The 21610-nt window shown below is 48.2% G+C and overlaps 1 protein-coding gene across 2 annotated transcripts in view; it reads left to right on the top strand.

Moving 5' to 3' along the window:
• The first annotated feature begins 567 nt into the window (after positions 1 to 567).
• LOC137564437 (PWWP domain-containing protein 2A-like) overlaps positions 568 to 21610 on the top strand; it is a 66556-nt gene continuing 45513 nt past the window's right edge. For both annotated transcript variants that reach the window (XM_068278318.1, XM_068278317.1), the window contains exon 1: positions 568 to 3046. In XM_068278318.1, the coding sequence (XP_068134419.1) occupies positions 600 to 3046 (2447 nt within the window). In that variant the 5' untranslated portion in view covers positions 568 to 599. The remainder of the gene's footprint in view (positions 3047 to 21610) is intronic.

The raw sequence follows: 21610 nt of genomic DNA, 5'->3' as shown, positions 1-21610 counted from the left end.
TTAGGTTATAGCTCTATGATAGCTCACGTACAGTGCTACAGAAGATGTTGGCGCTATATAATTAATATAAAATAATACCAATAATGAATTTTAAACATGTATATAGATATAAGACATTTGTTACATATAGAGTACATTGTAGCCTCTGAAGGGCTTGTAGCAAATGATAGCAGCATGCAGTAATACTGAGAACAAGCTATTTTTCATTGATGGTCTGACACTGCCTTGATAAAAAAAAAAAAACACCAAGGCCATGCTACTTCTATCTGCTGCATTGCTGCTGCCAGTGGCTGACTTGTTGCCTGGAAACAAGACCAAAAGAGCCAGAGCGTGACTGACGTCCGCGCCGACCAATCAATGGGCAGCTTTCTCCGTGACTGACATCCTTTCGCGCCAACCGCCTCCACAGGATTTCCTCCGCGCCTCGCCCAATCGGAGGACAGCTTTCTTTTTTACCTTGGGAAAGCCCGGGTAGCCAATGAGGAGCGCCGTGGCGTTTGACGGACAGCGGCTGGGCCAGTAGGAGGCGCTGAGGGGCGGGGCGCGGTGCCAAATCTCTCAGGATAGAGGAGGCCGAGGATCGATACGCGAAAGAGAAAATGGCGGCCGTGGCTGGTGCGCCTGGCTCGGGGGAGGGAGGAGGCGAAGCCGAGCCGGACAGCGAGCCGATCTCTGGCTGGGAGAGGCCGCTGGAAGGCAGCGAGGGCGGAGAGAGGCTGCGGCAGCCGGAGGAGGAGGTGCTGGGCGGAGGGCCTGAGGGGAATGGCCAGGCGGATGGCTCGGAGGGCGCCTTGCAGGCCAGACCATGGACACCAGAGCTGCATGAGGAGGCTGAGGCGCCCTCACAGGAGGGGGAGTCTTCCCACCTCTCCTCTCAGGCCGGACCATGGACACCAGAGCTGCAGGAGGAGGCTGAGGCGCCCTCACAGGAGGGGGAGTCTTCCCACCTCTCCTCTCAGGCCGGACCATGGACACCAGAGCTGCATGAGGAGGCTGAGGCGCCCTCACAGGAGGGGGAGTCTTCCCAGCTCCCCTCTCAGGCCGGACCATGGACACCAGAGTTGCAGGAGGAGGCTGAGTCTTCCCACCTCTCTCAGGAGCTGGAGGAACCTATGCAACTGGGGCATGACTTCAAGCCCACCCCTGTCCCCTGTCAAGAAGGTCCACCACCCACTGGCCAAGTGTCTCCTGAGGTTCCCCCAGCTGAGGCTCAGACCACCTCCACCATCGGAGACAGTGCTGATCAGAAGGAGCCGGACCACTGGAGACCCTCCTTGTCTCCCAAGGATTCGCCTCTGATGGAGCAGCAAAAAGATGTCACCGGCTCTACTCCTAGCCTCTGTGGAGGAAGCCCACCATTCGACGAACCTTCTGCCATCATGGACTTGGATGTGTGCGATTCTAAACCCAAGAGCCCCACGATAGAATTGGACCACCACAACTCTGACCCACTGGACCTGAGCTCCATGGCAAGCCAGCCTAGCCCCGATGTGGAGGAGGTGAGAGCCGACTCGCTGCATCCTCAACCAATGAGGACCAAGCAATGTAGATCTGAGCCCGCGTTTGAGGAGGTCCAAGAGATTCAGGTGGGAGAACATACAGAAGTGGAGCAGCCGGCCATCCCTTTGAATGTGGTGCAGGAATCTGAAGTTGAGATCCGCAATACGCAGGCGATGGCCTCAGTGGAGGTACCTTGCCTAGAGGATTCTTCTCCTGTTGACTTGCTCCAAGAGCCAACTGCTGGCGTAGCTTCGGAAGAGCAGGAGGTGATAAACACACCAGGACCAATCTCTGAGGGGTTGCCGCAGATAGAGCTTGAACCTACAGAAGTGGTCTCTGAACACGAGAAGCAAAACCCTGAGATGACAGTCCAGGTACAGGAGCCTGCTTCAGAATCTGCAGATCTCCCTGAGGATTTGTCACTATCAAAAGACTCCAGACCTGAGGTGCCAGAAACCATCTCTGAGTTGGTACCTTTAGTTCCAGAAACAGAACCTGTGGTGTCTGAGCCTGACTTACTTATGCATTTGCAACAAAAATCCCCTTACTCTGAATCACCAACACGCTTGTCAGACCCTGTCCCTGAGATCCTAGATGAGTCTGTGGCAGTAGAGGCAGTATTTAATTCAGTCCATGAACCTAGCAAAAGAACCCTCGATCTGTTTGACAATACCATGGATTGTGTGCCTGAACCGTTACGGAAGAAAATACAGCATGAACTTGACACTGTCTCTGTAGAGGAAAAAGTGCTTGCTTTAGGCGTTGCTGAAATCAACCAAGGAGTGCATCCTGTAACTGAGCAGTGTACTGAACTCGGTGTAGAGGTAAAGCTTTTCTTGCAGCCAGTCCTAAAGAAGCTGGAAGCAGGGCCAAATGACGAGGACTTAAACAGCGGGTTTCATTTAGTAACGCATAAAGCAGAGTTCACATCGGAAGAGACTTCTGTGCATTTGGCTCCCAAAGTAAAATCTGTTTTGGAACCTGGGGACAATCCTACTCTAGTGGAAGCAGATGTGCCGGTAGACAACACTGTCAGCTCAGAACTAAAGTCTTTTGAAAGTGAACGGGACTCTAAATGCATTAAAGTGCTCAGTGAGCCCAGAACAGAAGACCCTTCTGAAGGCGTAGAAACTGTGTCTGTGGCTAGTGATGCTGAATATGACCCGTTTTATAGGGACACTGATAATGAGATGGCTGTTGCAGTAACCGATTCTGTTTTGGTCTCAGACACCAAACTAGAAGAGCAGCAGGTACCCATGACGACTCCTGACGTTGCACAGTGCGTAGACTCTAAAGAGCTCTGTTTGGAGGACACCAGGCCTTCCTCAGTTGATCCTGACATGGTGGCATGTCTGGACAATCCCAATCAATGCGCAAGCCCTCTACTTGCACCGGAGCTACTTGTTGCCCCTGAAGGGATTGCTGATCTCGCTCTTGGTTCAGAAGTTCAGGTGACGCTGGACCACATCATTCAGGATGCTTTGGTGGTTTCATTCCGCCACGGAGACAGAATCTTCTCAGGGGTTCTAATGGATCTGTCTAAAAGGTATGAACGGTTGTCAGGAGTTTGCTGTTAAATCCTAGCCGGTATAAAGGCTCATTTAAAGTGACTTCGTGCGACAAATGCCTGAGTGAGATTCAGGCCTACGTTCTTGTAATGCTAGGCACACACTGAGATTTTCTGGCACATATACTGTCAGATCGATTATGTCCAACATGTCTGATCTGATTTCCGATAGAAGTGAATGGAAAGAACATGTTGGAAATAATCGATCTGACAGTAAATCTGCCAGAAAATCTCATAATGTGTACCTAACTACCTGCTCCACTACAGAGCTAATGCTCACCCTTTATAGTCTTATAATGTTGGTGGCAGTATTGGTGGGTATTGGCTAATAGGAGGAGCATAGTGATGGTGGGATAGGTGGGCACAATTTATGATTTTGGCTTAAGTTTCAAAAAAGTTTCTGTACCGTGTTAGCCAAACAAATTATAAAGGTAGAAAAAACAATGTTTTGTAAAAAAATACCTTTTAATGGCTGAGTTAAATTATGCAAGCTTTCTCTGGGATCTAGTCCCCTTCTTCAGGCAGATTTTCAGATGTTAGCTGAAGTAAAACACTGATGCAGGTAAATGGTAAACATGAAGATGACAGTTGTGCTGGTTACTGTTACAGTAAGGGCTCGTTTCCACTAGTGCTGTGCGAATCACCGGGATTCCACCGCTGACAATCGCATGCGGATGTGATTCCGCGTGCGTTTTTTGCCGCGATTTCGCATAGGCAGGGTATATGCGAATTTAACCATGTCACTGCCTGGTTCAATTTACATTCGTTTTCATGCGAATTCGCACGTGAAATCGCGGCAAAAAACGCATGCGCGTTTTCCCTATTAAATACATAGCCTGCGAATCGCCTGCATTCCTCACGCAGGCGAATTCTGCAGGCTCTACCGTGCAGAAAAATCCTGCACAGAGAAACGCAGGAAAAAACTGACAGGTGGAAACAGGGCCATCCACTTGTATTGGTTATGCGAATCCGCATGCAGAGAACGCATGCGGATTCGCTCTAGTGGAAACGGGCCCTTACTAGAACTGTCATCTTCATGTTTACTATTTACCTGCATCAGTGTTTTACTTCAGCTAACATCTCTAAATATGCCTGAAGAAGGGGACTAGATCCCAGAAAGCTTGCATAATTTAACTCAGCCATTAAAAGGTATTATTTTTTACAGAACGTTGTTTTTTTTCTATCCATGAACAGTTAAAACACACACAAAGGCTATCATTCATAAAAGTGTTGTCGGTAACAAAAATCCGTGCGGGAAAATATCGCTGTCTGTATTTCTGCCTTCTGGGAGGTCATTCATAAAAATGTTTCTAGTTACCATAGGAGTGCGGAGATATCCCGCTTTAGGCTGTCGGTAGGCGTACGGAAACAGGAGAAGCTGGTCGAGTCCCTCCATCCGGTGTTCTCTCTGCTGCTGCTTGGGAGGTCTGTCCCATTCACTTGCATGTACGCCGCATGCTTATCACTACATCCAGGGGAGCGGTAATCCCCGTCCGCATACACCTTGCGTTAATTTTTATGAATTGACATTTTGTTACATTTCCGCATAGAATCACCGCACAAAGCGGTAATTTATCGCTCTGCTCGGGAACGTCAGCTTCGCATGCGGAAACAGCATTTACGAATATACATTTTGCTCACTGCTCGGTAAAGTCGGCTGTTTTTAGCATTTCCGCATGCGGGAATGCTTTATGAATGATAGCCAAAGAGTACCACCAGTATAAAAGGCAGCCTGTCATGCCAGGCTCTGCCTTAAAGGACTTCCGAGGCCAAAATCTACCCCCAAAATGTAAAAAAAAGTTAATTACCTGCATGACTTTCTATGGCACGGAGGACGCCGTCCGCTCCCTCCGTGCCGTTCCCCCGGGTTCCCGCCTCTCAATATGACCCCGAATGGCTCCCGACCCCACGGCCAGGGTCGGGCTCTGTTGCCTGTATAAAGATGGCCGCGGCTGTGCACTCCGCATGGCCGCTACTGCGGCTGCGCAGCACTAGGGCCAACCCCCCGATCCACGCAACAGGCTGTTTCCTGTTGTGTGGATCGGGGGTTGGCCCTAGTGCTGCGCAGCCGCAGTAGCGGCCATGCGGAGTGCGCGGCCAGGGCCGGCGGCCATCTTTATACAGGCAACAGAGCCCGACCCTGGCCGTGGGGTCGGGAGCCATTCGGGGTCATATTGAGAGGCGGGAACCCGGCGGAACGGCGCGGACGGCGTCCTCCGTGCCATAGAAAGTCATGCAGGTAGTTAACTTTTTTACATTTTGGGGCCTGCACCGAGCTCGACAGCCGCCAATTAGACTGCCGCGCATGGGGCAGTCTGCGGCAAAGCAGATGGGGTGGCCAGAGCCTCGGCAGAAGTTTGAGAGGAAATGTCTATGGCTGCATTACTGAGGGGGAATGAGTGCTCACTTGCCTGAATTTCTGACAATCTGGTCAATAATTAAAAATTAATGATATTGAAATGTCTCCCAAGCTTTTACTAAAAGCTTGGGAGAAATTTCAATATCATTAATTTTTATCCTGACCAATTAATTTTATAATAAATTTTATTGAAGCATTAAATGTATGGTCATTGAGGCGCAGCGAGGCAAACAATATACATGTCCTTAAATCGATGAGGTTTTGAGCAAACCCCATAGCTCTTTCTGCAGCCCACACTATTATTGATACAAAGCGCCACAGTCATCCAATCTTAATTTGGTCAATAATTAAACTGGGATAGAATAATTAAACCTGAGACCCCCCCCCATCCTGCATCATAAAGACAGTCCGACATGGCAGGTTCTGTCATTTGTACTGAAGGTACTCTTTAAAGTACAACTGAAGTGGGAATAATATGGAGGCTACTATATTTATTTCCTTTTAAAGAGACCCAGAGACGAAAAGATAACATATTTATACATACCTGGGGCTTCCTCCAGCCCCATCAGTCACGCCGCCTTTCTCCGCTGCCTCTGTCCACCGGTACTTGGTCCTGTCATTTCGGCCAGTCGACACAAGCGCAGTGTGCTCCCTCCGTACTGCGCAGGCGCATGCGTACAAAGCCGGAGGGAGCCCCTGTGCTTGCGGAAAACTGGTCGCATCCGGCGGAAGTGACGGAACCCGATACCGGCGATAGAGGTAGCGGAGGACGGCGGCGTTGGAGCGATCCAAGCTTATGGGGCTGGAGGAAACCCCAGGTATATATATATATATATATATATATATATATATATATATATATATATATATATATATATATATATATATATATATATATATATATATATATATATATATATATATATATATATATATATATATATATATATATATATATATATATATATATATATATATATATATATATATTATATTTTTAGCATTGGTTCGTCTCTAGTTCCCTTCAAACAATACCAGTTCAGTGTTCTCCCCAGAAATTTTTTCCAGCCGGGTGGCAAGAAACAGTAGCCGGGTGGGGCGTGATAACAGAATGCAGGGCCGGCGCTTCTCTGCATACAGCAGAGGAGAAGATGAGCCGATGACAGCCGGGTGGTCACCAAAACTAGCCGGGTGGAGCACCCGGCTAAAAGAGCCTGGGGAGAACACTGCAGTTGCCTGGCAACCCTGCTGATCTATTTGGCTGCAGTAGTGTCTGAATAACGCTAGAAACAAGCATGCAGCTAATCTTGTCAGATCTGACAATGTCAGAAACATCTGATCTGCTGCATGCTTGTTCAAGGGATATGGCTAAAAGTATTAGAGGCAGAGGATCACCGGGACAGACAGGCAATCGGTATTACTTAAATGGAATTAAATATGGCAGCTTCCAGATATCTTACTTCAGTTGTTCTTTTAGTGCACATCAATTTTTTAAGCCTTTTCAATAGAGCTCTTGCTTGTTATTACCTGTGTTAAGTGACACTAGCCCCATGTTGTTATATCCTGTCTCTGTACCACCTCCAGTTTGGACTTATTTTCAATAGAAGTGACGATATGGCAAATGTACCACATGCTTTGTTTTCTTGGTCAGGGTAGAGCGATGGAAGCCTTGTGAGACTATGCTCAGTGCAACAGGAAGACAGAGGGGGCATGATTTACTTAAAGGGAACCTAAACTGATTATATGGATTTTTCCTTATAAAATAATACCAGTTGCCTGACTCTCCTGCTGATCCTGTGTCTCTAATACTTTTAGCCACACACCCTCAGCAAGCATGCAGATCAAATGCTCTGACTGAAGTCAGACTGGATTAGCAGCATGCTTGTTTTAGGTGTGATTCAGCCACTACTGCAGCCAAAGAGTTCAGCAGCACTGCCAGGCAACTTGTTTAAAAGAAAACATCCACATCCATTTCAGTTAAGGTTCCCTATAAGGCATATCCAGTTGGAATATGGTGAGGGATCCAACAAGCATGGACTGCAACTGTGTAGAAAAAGTCTGACAGTATATGGTAATCAGAAATGGGCTTTTCAGTGTTCAACTACTCGAATTCAAAATTAAAATGAGGCTTGATTGCCTCAGGTGTGACCATGGGAGACGCAGGGGGTTACTTACCCAGAAGTCCATCGGCTTCTATGCGTCTCACTCCACTTGCAGGCGACCTATGGGACACATTGCACGACTCACTACTGCATGTCCTCTTTCCGGCTTGAAGGAGGAAGTGCGGTAGCGAGGCCTGGAATGCATCCCGTAGATAGCGTGCGAGTGGAGTGAGACGCATAGAAGCTGATGGACTTCTGGGTAAGTAACCCCCTGCGTCTCCCATGGTCACACCCGAGTCAATTAAGCCTCATTTTTATTTAGAATTCGGGTAGTTGGATACTGAAAACCCCATCCCTGATGGTAAGGCGACTATCGCACTGCGAAACTGCGTTGCGTTCCCTGTAAAAACATTAACGCAAGGGAGAGGAAAAGTCGCATTGCATACTATACTTTGCATACAGTCAGTAAACAGTATGCTTTACTGCTAATGCACGCTATGCAGCAACACACTTCGTTATGCCCAACAGATAGGTCAAACCACACTAAGGTCTGGAACCCACTAGGAATGGCTGCAGTGTTTTAAGCACTGTGTGATTACTGGACACTTTTAAGACGCACTGTACAGTAAACTGTACTGCGGCTCCGATTAGCGATTTGTGTGTTAAAAACAAAAAAACATGCTTACCAGGTGTCTGACTTCTGTCCGTAGCCCCGCCCCCTAAAGGAAGAAGTCATAGGTGTTCTCTATGGCCAATCAGAGAAGCGCCTGTGACCTCTTCCTTTGGGGGGCTACAGGCGGGAGCAGGAAATACAGACACCTAGTAGCGGTAAGTATAATAAAGTTTATTTAAAGCGTAATCGCTTGGCCCCCCCAAAGCAATTTTTGCAGCGCTTATATTTTTTTCATTGGGCGCAAAATGCTACACATCCTGCGATTGCCCCTAATTGCAATCCCACTTATGGGTTCCCCGGTCACTTTCATTGGCCATGCGTTTTGTCGGCGATCCCAAAATGCTGGCAAATTCGCCCTAGTGGGTTCCAGCCCTCACGTGCCGATGTAAACTGAATCACTACTTCATTGTATTCAGTCTGTTGTCCTTCATGATACATGGAGGTGGTAAAGTTGACCATTGATTGATCAAAATTGGATGTGTATGCACCTTTAGAAATGGCAGCTCTCACTCTGGTCGCTGTACTTGCAGTCAGATACAGGTTCTTGCAGTGAGAACCTTTATTTTATAAACTCAGGATGCCTGGTAGTCATAGAAATAGAAAAACTCTTGCTTTGCTTGCAGCTGCGGTCAGGCAACCACAATTTGCGAAGCTTTTGGAAACAACTTGATTACGATTTGATCTTACCCAGGTGATATTCTAACCACTTCCATAGCAGACAATGCTTTATGAGTTTTGTTTATAATAGCCTCTATAATTGCTGTAGGAAATCATGCCCAAAGAGTGTTGTGAGTGACACTGGCCAGTGTCTTGTCTGTGCGCCTGCGCTGGCCTGGCTGCACGCGTCGTAGAGTACAGAACTGTGGACGAAAGCGATCTGCGCACGGCGTCATCGTGACGTGTGCAGAGCGCTCTCAGCTGTGGTTGAGTACTTTAGAAACGCGTGCAGCCAGGCCGGAGCACGCGCACTGGTGCCCGACGCGGACCACCGAAAGAGGGTGCCGGAGGGCAATTACAGGCAGCAGAGGGGGGGAGTGATGAGCATCAGGACAGCTCACCATACATGCCTGCTACTCCCCGTTTCTCATTGATTTGGGCTCTGGTATCCTTTAGGCTACTTTCCCACCAAGACGTTGCGTTTTAGGGGACGTTATGGTCGCATAACGTGCCCCTAACACAACGCATGGTGGTGTTGAAGTTGGACTTCAGATTGAGCTGCGTTATGCAGCTCTCAAAGCAGCCGCTCCAGGTTAGTGATAGGAAGTCCGGATCTTTTTAAGGATTCGGATCTTTGAACCGAATCATTTGAATCATTTTACTAGGGAAGCAGACTGTGTGAAATGACTAGCAGGACAGGACTTTCCCTGCACTGTACATTCTGTATGTTCCTGTTTCTTCCAGACAGACATCCACTGTGAACCAAATCTTTCATTGTGATGATCCGGATGATTCGACTCACAAAAAAGATCCGGATCAAATGAAAGATTCGTTCATGATCCGGACAACACTACAGTCCTACCACAAGTCTCTGCAGTGCAGTGAATATTAATTAGCCATGTGGCTGGCCCCTGAGGAGGAGGGGAGACCTCCTCCTCCAACATTACTGAGCAAGTGTGGCTTAGCCCAGTATAACGTACAGCATGCAGCACTTTGTTTAAACGCGCTGCGTTACTATATAACGCAACGTGTGCACTGTGAACAGCACATTGATTTTACAGTGCTGTGAGTTAGGCTGCGTTACTGGCTGCTGTAATGTGGGACTTTAACGTCTCACTGTGAAACCAGCCTTAACTGACATGGAAAAAAGTTTCACTTACCTTGGGCTTCCATCAGCCCCCTGCAGACGTTCTGTGCCCGCGCCATCACTCACTGATCCTCCATTCCCCTGCTGCGGCTCAGTTTCCGGGCCAGTGCTCCTCCGTGGCTCTGGCCTCATACGTACTCAATCACGCTCCCACCGCCGTGGCCATCCTGCTCATGCACAGTACACGTACGTATTATGCGTACTGTCGCCGAAAACGAAACTGCGCCACGGTGGGGGACCGGATGATCAGTGAGTGATGGCGAGGGCACAGAACGTCTGAAGGGGGCTGGTGGAAGCCCCGGGTAACTTTTTTTTTTTTTTTTTTTTTTTTTTTTCCCCATGTCAGTTAAAGGATACCCGAAGTGACATTAGATAGACATGTGTATGTACAGTGCCTAGCACACAACTATGCGGAAATACCCGATCGCCATAGAGTCTGCTCTACTGCTCAGGCGCAAGTTTCCGGTGCCTGCGCAGTAGAGCGGACCCGACTGAGATCTGGTATTTCCGTGTAGTTCGGAGCCGAAAGCAGCCACAGCGCCCCCGCTGGAGCCAGCAAAGGTAAATATTGAATTTACAGTCGGGTCTGTCGCCGGCTGTTCGGAGGGCTGCAGCGAGACCCCCGTGGGGCAGAGGACAGCGTGGGAAGCCTCATTAGGATCCGGAGGCTTCCCCCTACCCGAGGTGAGTACCCCCCAGGGGATGTTTTTGAGGTTACAGAGTCTCTTTAAAGGATACCCCAACTGAAATGTGACATAATGAGATAGACATGTGTATGTACAGTGCCAAGCACACTAATAACTATGCTGTGTTCCTTTTTTTATTTCTCTGCCTGAAAGAGTTAAATAGAAGGTATGCAAGTGGCTGACTCAGTCCTGACTCAGACAGGAAGTGACTACAGTGTGACCCTCACTGATAAGAAATTACAACTATGAAACACTTTTCTAGCAGGAAATGGCTTCTGAGAGCAGGGAAGAGATAAAAAAAGGGGAATTTCTTATCAGTGAGGGTCACACTGTAGTCACTTCCTGTCTAAGTCAGGACTGAGTCAGCCACTTACATACCTGATATTTAACTCTTTCAGGCAGAGAAAGAAAAAAAGGAACACAGCATAGTTATTTGTGTACTAGGCACTGTACATACACATGTCTATCTCATTATGTCACATTTCAGTTGGGGTATCCTTTAAATACCAGGTATGTAAGTGGCTGACTCAGTCCTGACTCAGACAGGAAATGACAACAGTGTGACCCTCACTGATAAGAAATTCCAACTATAAAACCCTTTCCTAGCAGAAAATAGTTTCTAAGAGCAAGAAAGAGATAAAAATGAGAATTTCTGATCAGTGAGGGTAACACTGTAGTCACTTCCTGTCTGAGTCAGGACTGAGTCAGCCACTTACATATCTGGTATTTAACTCTTTCAGACAGAGAAAGAAAAAAAGCATAGTTATTTGTGTACTTGGCACTGTACATACACATGTCTGTCTCATCATGTCACTTCGGGTATCCTTTTAAGGACCACTTTAAGGTGGCCTCTAGCGATAAAACTTGCCAAATGATTGTGTATGAACAATCGGAAATGAATGTTTGGGACCACTAACCAAGAAACTCATAACCAATCCGATCAGATTGACAGGATCAGAAAATTTTGATTTCATTAATCTGATTGGTTAGGAGATTTTTGTCCATTAGTGGTTCCAAATGATCATTAATTTTGTTCATGCGAATAATAGTTGTTGAGCAATCCTTGGAATATAGTTAGTGGCCACACCTTTATGGTCCGTACACACATCCAGTTTTGATCTTCCAATGATTGGCTAATTTTACCACCTTTTATGTAGCATGATCGCTTACCTACATAATCTGCTCATAGTATTCCAAATCTGTTGGCCCGCAAACTATATTTCAGTGGTAAAATTGGCCAATCAAAATTGGATGTGTGTACACACCTTTAAGGGGCCCATACACCTAACTATTTTTGCCGCCGCTATACGGCCGGTTCGATCAGTGATCAAATCGGCTTTGAAATCGCCGCGCACACCGCTGACAGAACGATCGATTTCCATCTGAAATCGATCGTTCCCGTCGATCCGTCTGTGCGGAAGATTTCTCTCGATCGCCGGCGGGTCGGGAGTGCGTCGATAGCGGTGTTCGAATGCCCGACGACCGACGCAATACAGCGGGTATACATTACCTGTTCCGGCCGGCGCAAGTCCCCGCTGTCTTCTTTCCGCGCTGGGTTCCGGACGGGCTGCTGTTACACAGAACTTCCTGTCCCGGCAGGAAGTTTAAACAGTAGAGCGCCCTCTACTGTTTAAACTTCCCCTGGACAGGAAGTTCTGTGTAGCTGCAGGAACGGTCCGGAGCCCGGAGCGGAGAAGACGACAGCAGAGACCAGGGGACTCGCAGCGGCCGGAACAGATAATGTATTCAGGTAATGTATGCAGCTCCACAGATTATGATCGGTTTCAGGCTGAAATCTATTCACAATCTGTTTGCAGTAAGGTGGCCATACGATCCCTCTGATCAGATTCAATGGCAAATCGACCAGTGTATGGCCACCTTTACACCGGCAAGACAAATGAATGCTGATATGCCTGGTAAGTAGAGATGGCCAGTGAGATAATCCTTCCAGCTTGCATGCAAGTACTGTATAACGTAGGGGAAATTTGTGTGGTGCTTGGAATTGGGCAAATAAGAAAAGGCACGAAGTGAGTTTGATTGGCCCAATTCAAAACTGCAAAATTGTTTTAATAAAGGACAACCGGAGCGAGAATGCCCCTAATGCAACGCAACAACTATAACTTGGACATTATAGTACATTCTTTAGCCCTGTGTTTGGTGCGCCGGTTTCATCGCACAGTGAATGAAAACTGCGCATGCGTTACATTAAAAAAAATAATTACTGAACATGTGCAACACACAACGCAGCAGATTTATTGCTAAACGTTACACACAACGCAACGTGTGCACTGTGAATGTTGCACAACTTAGAGAGTCTGAAGAGAGAATAAATCTCGCTTCAGACCTCATAGATAGCAGGGGCATGTGTGCCCCTGCTAAACCGCCGCTATCACGCGGCTTAACAGGGGTCCCTGATCCCCCAAATCCTCTCGGTGCAGCGGGGGAGTGCTTCCTGGTTGGGGCAGGGCTAACCGCCGCAGCCCTGCCCCACGCGTGTCTGTCAGCGTGTATCTCCGCCTCTCCCCGCCCCTCTCAGTCTTCCTTCACTGAGAGGGGCGGGGGAGAGGCGGCGATGCGCCGCTGATAGACGTGACTGGAGGCAGGGCTGCAGCCGTTAGCCCTGCCTCCAGGAGCGACCAAGTCTGCGACCAACTGTCGCAGTGGGGGGTTTGGGGGTAAAGGGACCCCCGTTTAGCGGCGGTTTAGCAGGGGCACACGTGCCCCTGCTAACTATGAGCTCTGAAGCGAGATTTATTCTCGCTTCAGAGTCTTTTTAATACTGCTGCGCGTTAGTCCACGTTAAAACATTTTGTAACGTGCGACTTTAACGTCGCACTGTGAAAGAGGCCTTGGCCACAGATCCTGAACAAGCATGCAGCAGATAAGGTGTTTCTGACATTGTCAGGACTGGATTAGCTGCATGCTTGTTTCTGGTGTCATTGAGACACTACTGCAGCCAAAGAGATCAGCAGGACAGCCAGGTAACTGGTATTGTTTAAAAGGAAATAGATATAGCAGCCTCCACATCCCTCTCGCTTCAGTTGTCGTCTAAATTTGCAGGCGAGCCAGAATTAGAGTAGCATACCATTGGCCCTCTCTACTGGTAAGACCGCATCACGGCAATGGGAGTGAACGCGGTTGCTCCCCCAGGACGCCTAACACCGATTTGGCATGATGTCCCGAGGGAGTGTTTTGGTAGAGAGAGCACGCGCATCTCTGCTTGTTAGCCTCCCAGCAGCGATCGTCGCTAGGAGACCGTTAGCCGTCTATTTACATGGTACAGTGCTGCGATCTACGGCATCGCTGTACTGGGGACAGCTGTGTGACACTGCTGCCCTCCTGGCAGGCTTAGGAGCAATCCACTGTCATAGGCTGAAGCCCATGATAGCTGATTGCTGTCATTGGCTAGTGCAGGGAGGGAGGGAGGGCGGGGTTAATGTAAAAAAAAAAAGGAAAAAAATATTATAAATAAATAAACATACCAGCAGAGTTTAGAGCCCACCAACAGAGAGTTCTGTTGGTGGGTGGAAAAAGGGGGGGGGGGGAGATCACTTGTGTGCTGAGTTGTACGGCCCTTCAGTGAGCCCTTAAAAAGAGCAACTGTCAGGCATAAAATCAAAAATCAATTCTTTATTTTTATCTGGTAAACAAATAATAAGGATGCTAATCAGGCAATCCAAAAGTTAAAATCACCATTATTTTTCTTGTTGATAAATTATCATTCCCCAGTTTACCTGACTCTTATTTGGTTTATAGAAAATTTGGTACACAAAAGAGAAGTTGCAGGGCATGCTGGGTTGTCTTTTTTTGCTTCCCTACTTCCCCGCAGACTTAACTAATGCAGCCTGATTGGCTGAAGCCTCTTTCCCTCCTGTCTTCCCCTCCCACACCTCTGTTCCTCTCTGATTGGACAACATTTCTCAGGCTAAAACAATGCCCTTTCTATAGTGAAGGGCGGGCACATCAGGCAGAGGAGACTAAGGGAGGATATTATATCAGGACTGGCTTCAAAATAGCCACAGTAAATATGGAAACTGTTTAGAATGGGATTCTCTACTTTTCCTTTATAAAATTCACAGGAATCATAACGTGGACAGTGCAATACATGTGTTATGTTAGTAGAGCAAGTATTTATCTACATATATGGTTTTTTTTTTTTTCCTGAGATAGTATGGCTGACAGCTCCTCTTTAAAACTGCAGTGGCCTAATTAGTGAAAAATATCCTGGTCACTAGGGGGGGTTTAAGCCTATGGCCCTCAAGTGGTTAACCTAGCTAACTCAGGGGTTGACACAGTCTGTCTAAAGGCTCATACACACGTCGGATTTTTGCAAACGACCCGTCGTTTTGACCAGGGCTGTGGAGTCGGTACAAAAATCTTCCAACTCCTCAGTTTATGAAACCACAACTCCGACTCCGGGTACCCAAAATAGCTCTGACTCTCCGACTCCTTAGTCTAATACTTAACAGGGCTGTGGATTTTGTACAAAAATCATCCGACTCGGACTCCCGACTCCTCAGTTTATGAAATCAACGACTCTGACTCCGGGTGCCCAAAATTGCTCCAACTCTGACTCCACAGCCCTGGTTTGGACGTCCAAACGACAGGTCGTTTGGACGTCAAATCGGGCGTGTGTACAGTGTGTCGTTCAGCTGATAAGACTGATAAGACACACCCCGTTATAATTGCCCGGTGTTAGTGTTTTCTCTTTATCTGCTGCACTCACATCCTAAAGGTGGCCATACACTGGACCGATTCCCGGCCGTTTCGACAGCAGATTCGATCCTGGGATCGAATCTGCTGCCAATCGTTTGCGGTAAACGCCGCCGACGATCCGATTTCCTCCCGAAATCGGATCGGTCCGTCGATCGCGCCGTGCGGGAAATTACCCTCGATCGCCCGCGGTTAAGTGCGCGTCGCTAGCGGCGGCCGATCCGATGAAAAATACATTACCTGATGCGGGCTCCCGGGCGTCTTCTCTGCATCTTCTCAGCGCTGCACCCGCTCCATCCTGGCGCTTCCTGGGTCACTGCAGTGACCCAGGAAGTTCAAATAGAGGGCGCTCTATTTGAACTTCCTGGTCACGGAGTGACACAGGAAGCGCCGGGATGGAGCGGGTGCAGCGCTGAGAAGATGCAGAGAAGACGCCCGGGAGCCCGCATCAGGTAATGTATACGGGGGGGGACAGGCGGCAGGAGCAGCTCAGCAGATTGTGATCGGTTTCAGGCTGAAATCGATTCACAATCTGTTTGCAGTAAAGGCAGCCATACGATCCCTCTCTGATCAGATTCGATCAGATAGGGATCTGTCAGCTGGTCGATCTGATGGCACATCGACCAGTGTATGGCTGCCTTTAGTTCTGGCATCCAATGTGCCACATTTTATTAATCACCAGTCTGTGTCATTGTGTTAAAGGGGTTCTGTTGACCTTTTAAAAAACAAAAACGGCCACTTACCTGGGGCTTCTCTCTGCCCCCTGCAGCTGGAATTTCCCGCGCCGTCCTCCTCCGATCACCCGTTTACCCGCCGTTGGTCCCGGTGTAATTATTTGTCTAACTAGACGAATAGAAGTGCAGCTGCGCGGCCGTGGGAGCTTACTGCGCAGGCACAGTACGAAGTTTTCCTTTACTGCGCAATAAGCTCCCGCTGATGCGCACAGCCGCATCTCTATTCGACTAGTTAGACGAATAATTAGCCCGGTGGCGGCGGAGGGGAAACGGGTGATAGGAAGAGGACGGCATGGGACATGACAGCGGCAGGGGGCAGATAGAAGCCTCAGGTAAGTGGCAGTTTTTGTTTTTTAACCCTCTTGCCGTTACAATTCTGGCGGCAAGGGGGCAGCGCAGCACTTTTTTACATTTTTTTTTTTAATTTTATTTATTTATTTATTTTTTTTATAAATCATGTAGCGAGCCGAGGGTGATCAGAGTAAGCAGTAAATCCCGTTCAGAATGGGATTTCCTGCTGGGCTTCCCCGGGCGTCATGGACGTCGGGACGTCAGAGGGAATGCCGATCCACCCCTCAGCGCTGCCTGGCACTGTTTGGCCAGGCTGCGCAAGGGGTCTGGAGGGGGGGGGGGGGGGGGGGCGCGGCGGCGATCGGAAACTGCACGCAGCTAGCAAAGTGCTAGCTGCGTGTAGGAAAAGAAAATTGTGAAAATCGGCCCAGCGGGGCCTGAGAAATCCTCCTACGCAGGTTACCCTGAGCTGAGCTCGGGATAACCGGCAAGGAGGTTAAAAGGTCGACAGAACCCCTTTAAGGCCATTGCGCCAGTGATGAACAAGTATGGAAGCTAGAATTCAGGATGGGCAGAAAATGAGTGGGGATGACACTGAGAAGCTAGTTACATATTTTTTTAAACTTTCTTAACCTGCCAGCTGAGGCAGCTCACCTCGAAGGGCAAAAATGCCAGGGAACCCCTGCAAAGTCCATAAGGAACCCTGGTTGAGAATGACTGCATTAGGGGGACAATGTTGGTGAGGTGGCGGATGTGGCACCACAAGGTCGATTCCAGATCGATTTCAGCATGAGATTGATCGGGAATTGGCCTGTGGTGTATGAGCAGCCGATAGATCTTTTATCAGATTCGATTAGACCATACAAGTCAAACTCCGGCCTGTGGGCCAAATCTGGCCCTCGGAGCCCTCAGGTGGTTTTCCCAATTTGCATTGTTTGGCCCACTTAGGACCACCAGAGAAGCTATATTGGATGGTACGCCCTAGATAACCAGGGATGCCATATGGGGAGAGGAAAAGCACTCAGTACCAGGGAACTGTATAGTGGGGGGAGGGCACTAGACATCAGACATCAGGGAACTGTATAGGGGAAGGAGGGAACCACTAGACACCAGGAAACTGTATAGGGGAGGAAGGCAGGGCCACTAAACATCAGGGAATTGTATAGGGATGGGAGGAGTGCTACTAGACAGAAGGGAACCATATTGGGGGATGAGGGAGGGAGAGGGGCAGTAGACACCAGGGAACTGTATAGGGGTTGTAGGGGGGCAGTAGACACCAGGGAACTTTATAAGGGAGAGAGATGGACACTAGACATTGAGGTTGGCCCGTGACTTTGTCTCAAAGCTCAGTTTAGGCCCACTTTGTATTTGAGTTCCACACCCCTGGATTAGAGAGAGATTTGTCTCTTGGTCAAATCTTCCCATCATCGCTAGATGTATGGCTTCCTTTAGGCTGGTTTCACACCAGGACGTTGCGTTTTAGGGGACGTTATGGTCGCATAACGTGCCCCTAACGCAACGCCTGGTGCTCTCTAATGTGGACGTCAGAGTGAGCCGCGTTGTGCAGCTCACTCTGGCGTCCGTGATGCGTACTCTTGGACGCATGTGGCATCACGTGGTCCCGCCCGGCCAATCGCCGCACGGAGCGGTCGCTCCAGGAAGTAAACACTGCACGTCACCGAGTGCAGTGAATATTAATTAGCCATGTGCCCGGCCGCTCTCCCCTCCTCCCCAACATTACTGCGCATGTGCAAGCAGTCTAACGCGGCTCTGCCGCTTATAAAGTACTGCATGCAGTACGTTCTGTTATGGCGCAGCGTTACTGAGTAACGCAACGTGGGCACTGTGAACAGCCCATTGATTTTTCATTTCTGTACGGTGGAGTGCGTTACAGGCTGCTCTAACGTGCGCCTGTAACGTCCCACTGTGAAACCAGCCTTAGAGTATCTGTTAAAACACAACCTGATGACCATGTATTAGGTAGCTGTAATGCTATTCTCCAATCACATCTGCTGACTTCATCATTTCTGCCAGATCTGTATGCTGTACCTACTGGACCGTACCAGACTTGAGTTGGGGGGGAATCCAGCTGACTAATGCAGAATATCTCGAGCACCCTCTGACCCACAAGTACACTGGCCATGCTGAAATCTGCAATTTCAGTAACTTGGATCACCTGATGCCTGTGACAGAAGTAAACGCAACCTATAGCCTTACTTACCTCCAATGTAGGTACCTTGTTTTTTCTCCCCTTAAAGGACAACTGTAACGTGGGATATGGAGGCTGCCATATTTATTTCCTTTTAAGCAATGCCGGTTGCCTGGCTAGCCTGCCGATTCCCTGCCTCTTGATACTTTAAGCCATAGCTTGTTGGAGCGTGTAGGAGCAGGGTGAGCCATATATCGGCTTTATCCTGCACCCAAATCTCCCGCCGGCTATTTCATAGGTATTCAGACATGGGGCTGGAGGAAGCCCCAGGATATTATGATTGTTGCCATAGGGTTAAAGCGGACCCAAGGTAAAAGTGATCATCCATTTGTGTTGAATGCTGGACCAGGCCCCCAGGATCGCAAACGCTAAAAACTGCAGAAAAATCTCATGCGTTTGCGTTTCAAGATGGTGGTAGCCTGAATTTGATGCAACAACCCAACTCTCAAAAATGTTTAACAGAGGGTGCGGCTTAGCTAGATAGTATTGTTGTGTTTTCTATTTATAATGCTGCGGGTGCAATGTTCACAGCACTTCTTCGTTCAGTTCCTCTTTTTTTTAAGTGCTTGAAAACAGTAAACAAACCAGGAATGGGTATGTGTCGCGTTCTGCTGTGTTTTTTTTTTTTTTCTTATGCTTGTATATATAGCCACTATTCTGCACACTGTGGGGCTGGGGTAATACGGTAAGACACAGCTCCCTCTGCTGAAGCACTGAGTAGCCAGAAAGGTGAATGGATGCTGCATGTCCTGAACTAGACAGAGGGTACAAGGATCACGGATTTAAAGGGGAACTGAAGTAAGAGGTATACGGAGGCTGCCATATTTATTTCCTTTTAATCAATACCAGTTGCCCGGCAGCCCTGCTGGTCTATTTCTCTGCAGTAGTATCTGAATAACACCAGAAACAAGCATGCAGCTAGTCTTGTCAGCTCTGACTTTAATGTCAGAAACACCTGATCTGCTGCATGCTTGTTCAGGGGCTATGGCTAATAGTATTAGAGGCAGAGGATCTGCAGGACTGCCCGGCAGCTGGTATTGCTTAGATGGAAAAAAATATGGCAGCCTCCATATCCCTCTCACTTCAGTTGTCCTTTAACCTCTTCCGGACCAAAGTAATGTTATTCCTGCCAAAGCATAGATTTAAATTACTCATCAGTACCCAGTCATACCTCTCCCATTGCCAGTGTTCTCCCCAGAAATTTTTTCCAGCCGGGTGGCATGAAAAAGTTGCTGGGTAGGGCGTGATAACAGAATGCAGGGCCGGCGCTTCTCTGCATACAGCAGAGGAGAAGATGAGCCGATGACAGCCGGGTGGTCACCAAAGAGCCTGGGGAGAACACTGCATTGCTATGTCACCGCTGCATCCCACCTGCTCAGCTGTCGCTGGTTCGTGTGCCGGTCAGCAACCGATTGCAATTGGCCCCTAATCACTGTAAACCGATCACAAGGGTCAAAGTACGTCAGTTGGGGGGGGGGGGGTTCTTGTCCTTAAAGTAAACCTGAAACCAAGACACCAGAAGACTTTATACTTGCCTGTGGATTCTTCCAGCACCCTGTAGTCCCCCTGCTCCCTCGCTGTCTCTCTGGTCCCCTCCGTTGCATCACTGTGAAGCCTGCGATTCAGTTGGGACTGGACTTGGTTCCACAAATGTTCAATAGGATTGAGGTCAGAGGACTGAGTTGGTCATGGAAGCAGATTAAACTGACTGATGTTCCTCAAACCAATGTGAGACCAATCGAGCGCGGTGACAAGTGCCCACAATGTCTTTTATTTTTCTGTGATATCGAAGGCACTCTTGATGGTCTCCTGCTGCTGAAGCCCATACCTTGCAAAGTCCGTCTTGTTGTGTATTAGGATATGCTTTGTGATGCCCCTGCATTGAATTCAGCTGTAATTTGTTGTGTTGTTGCCCTTCTGTTGCTGTGGACTATCCGATATGCTACTCGCCTTTCACCTCTTGTTCACCAGGCTTTTTGTCAACCAGAATAGTCCTGATCGATTGAAGTTTTTTTTTTTTTTCTCACAACTGCCGCTCTCTAAACCAGGGCTGTGGAGTCGGTACAAAAATCTCCCAACTCCTACTCCTCAGTTTATGAAACTCCGACTCCAACTCCGGGTAACCAAAATGACTCCGACTCCTTAGTCTAATATTTAACAGGGCTGTGGATTTTGTACACAAATCATCCAACTGCTCAGTTTGTGAAACCACGACTCCGACTCCGGGTGCCCAAAATTGCCTCGACTCCGACTCCAACTCCGACTCCACAGCCCTGCTCTAAACGCCCGAGATACTGTTGGGTGAGAAAATAGTTGTTCTTTCAGAGTTGGCAGCACCAGCTCTTCTTGTACAGATGGATCATCCCTCATTCAAAGTAACTTAAATCTTTCGTCTTATTCATTTTGACATTCACTTCTGTGACAACTTTGTCCGAAGCTGAGCGTTCCTTCTATACGCAGCTCTACGTTGTAACGTCGCTCTGTCACTGTCGGACTGGTTTACTTTCAAATAAGGGGTGTCTCTAATTTTTTGGTCACTCAGAGTATATGTTCAAACCGCATGCTACCCAATCTAGCTTTTAAGATGTATCTCCTAAGAGATATGTAGGGACAGTGGGCAAGAGAGCAGTGTCGGGGGCAGCAGGTGATCCTGCAAAAACCTGTCCTCTGGATAGGTTAGAAAAAGGTCTGCTCTTTGGCCTTCACATTGCATTCCCTTCTCGTGTCTGTCTGCATTGGGCTGTTTTTGAGGCGCTTTTTTTTTCCAGATTCCCAGCGCTTGGGTGGTCGATTCGTTTTTGTGCTTAGCGGTTTCCTAAGCATTTTTCCCGAGCGGTTTTGTAATTCACCCCCTGACGCAAGTCAGGAAGTGAACTTTTTGACCCGGAAAAGAATAAATACAATGTATTTATTCTTAACATGAACTCAATAACTACACAAAGCGATTTTGTGAGTGTTTTGCGTTGCTCCTA

Source organism: Hyperolius riggenbachi, chromosome 3 (genome assembly GCF_040937935.1).
Source record: "Hyperolius riggenbachi isolate aHypRig1 chromosome 3, aHypRig1.pri, whole genome shotgun sequence".
NCBI classification, from domain to species: Eukaryota; Metazoa; Chordata; class Amphibia; order Anura; family Hyperoliidae; genus Hyperolius; species Hyperolius riggenbachi.
Note: the sequence above shows the minus strand (reverse complement) of the source record. Positions and strands in the feature narration are given on the sequence as shown.